This window comes from Mus caroli, chromosome 2 (genome assembly GCF_900094665.2).
Source record: "Mus caroli chromosome 2, CAROLI_EIJ_v1.1, whole genome shotgun sequence".
NCBI lineage: Eukaryota > Metazoa > Chordata > Mammalia > Rodentia > Muridae > Mus > Mus caroli.
The window spans coordinates 105,436,391-105,438,038 of record NC_034571.1 but is presented as its reverse complement, the minus strand read 5'-3'; the positions used below and the strand labels follow the sequence as shown (position 1 = coordinate 105,438,038).

General features: G+C 37.5%; 1 protein-coding gene across 1 annotated transcript in view; it reads right to left on the bottom strand.

Annotated features, from left to right (window-relative positions):
- Emc7 (ER membrane protein complex subunit 7) overlaps positions 1 to 1,648 on the bottom strand; it is a 12,791-nt gene that overhangs the window by 6,565 nt on the left and 4,578 nt on the right. Inside the window, exon 2 of the mRNA XM_021152826.1 lies at positions 1,027 to 1,146. Coding sequence (XP_021008485.1) covers positions 1,027 to 1,146 — 120 coding nt within the window. The remainder of the gene's footprint in view (positions 1 to 1,026; positions 1,147 to 1,648) is intronic.

The following is a 1,648-nucleotide window of genomic DNA, read 5'->3' as shown; positions in this document are numbered from 1 at the left end:
AAAAAAAAAAAAAAAAAAAAAAAAAAAAAAAAAGAACAAGAGATATCAAGTCTTTTGTTAACCACTTAAAATATATTTTTAAACTATTTAAGCCATATCTAGTACCTGTAGTGTCTAGTACCTACAGGTCTGCTTCATGGATGGCTCAATACACACTGTTTTTTATTTACTTTGAATTTTTAAAGTAGTTTCAACAACTATAAATGTTTTTCTGATTTAAACAGGCAAAGGGCATTGCCTTCCAGGGAATGTAGGCTACTATTCCAGTTATGCTAACCAAGGGTCACCTTCAATCGGCAGCTTGGACACTCCTAGACTTTGTGAGAAGTTTTAAATTTATATCCCAGGTTACACATTTTTACCTATTTAGCGTATGTTTGTGGGCACAAAAGTGCCACAGTACACTTGTGGAGGTCAGAGGACAACTTGCAGGAATTTTCTTCCTTCCATCATATGGGTCTCAGATAAAACCCTGGTCATTAGGCTCCATGGCATGTATGTTTACCCGCTGGGTCATCTCATGGGCCCTCTTTCCATTTTATCAAGATCCTTACTGTGACATAACTCCACAATAACATCTGATAACCCCTTTACTAAAATGTGTAGTGTATAAAGGAGAAGCTATAGAAACTTATAGATCAACTTTGTAGCTAATAAGAAGAGGGATTATCAAAATATCTCAATGAAAAGTCCTGAGTTGTATTTCTAATTCAAAAAAGTTAAATAATTCTCCACTTTAAAGGCACATTTCGATCATAACTTTCACAGTACTTTCCCTCTACAGTAAGTAACCTTACCTTTACCCTGAACAACTATAGTAGATGTTATGAACACTCATGCAGATGGGGGGGGGGGGATTCAATTTCATAGTCTCAGTGCTCAGATTACAAACAAGAGTAAACGTTTTAAGAAATAACTGTGGTTTAAGTAAGAAACTCTCAACCTTCACTATAAATTCAAAAAATGACATGTAACAACATACTAACCAGACCAGACTTTGGTAAAAAATAAACTGGGTATCCTCACCGCATTTTTCCTTTTGAAGTGATATCGACTCGGACAGGGTCAAACTTGTAAGCAGGAGAAATAACTTCCACTACATAAGAGCCAGAGGGAATATCATGAACCACAAAGCTCCCATCTGTCCTGGAAAAAGGAAAATCACACTTAGTTACTTCTCATCAGCACCTTAGTCTTTCCCTGTTTGAAAGCACGTGCTGATTTCCCCATAGTTCTCAAAAAACATCAGAAGAAAACAAGACATGGTGGCTCACACATATAATCCTAGCACGGAGGGGTGGGGGGAGCTTAAGCAGGAGTATCACCATGGGTTCAAGGCCAGCCTGGGTTAGAGTAAACTTCAACATAACCTGGACTACAGTGATTAAGGTTGTCCCAAACAAATAAATAAACAAGTGGAAGCAGCTAACCAAACAGAAAACACAGGTATGGTGACATCCTGTAATCATAAAACTCAGGAGAGTATGGCAGGAGGATCACTGCCAATTTGAAGCCAGCCTGAACTACATAGTGAAACCATGGCCAGCTTAGACTATGTGGTTTCTGCCCCTCTTCCCAAATAAAGAAAAATGGCAAAACTTGGTCCTACATTTTATGCTCCAGAATTTTTTTTTTTTTTTTTTTTTTT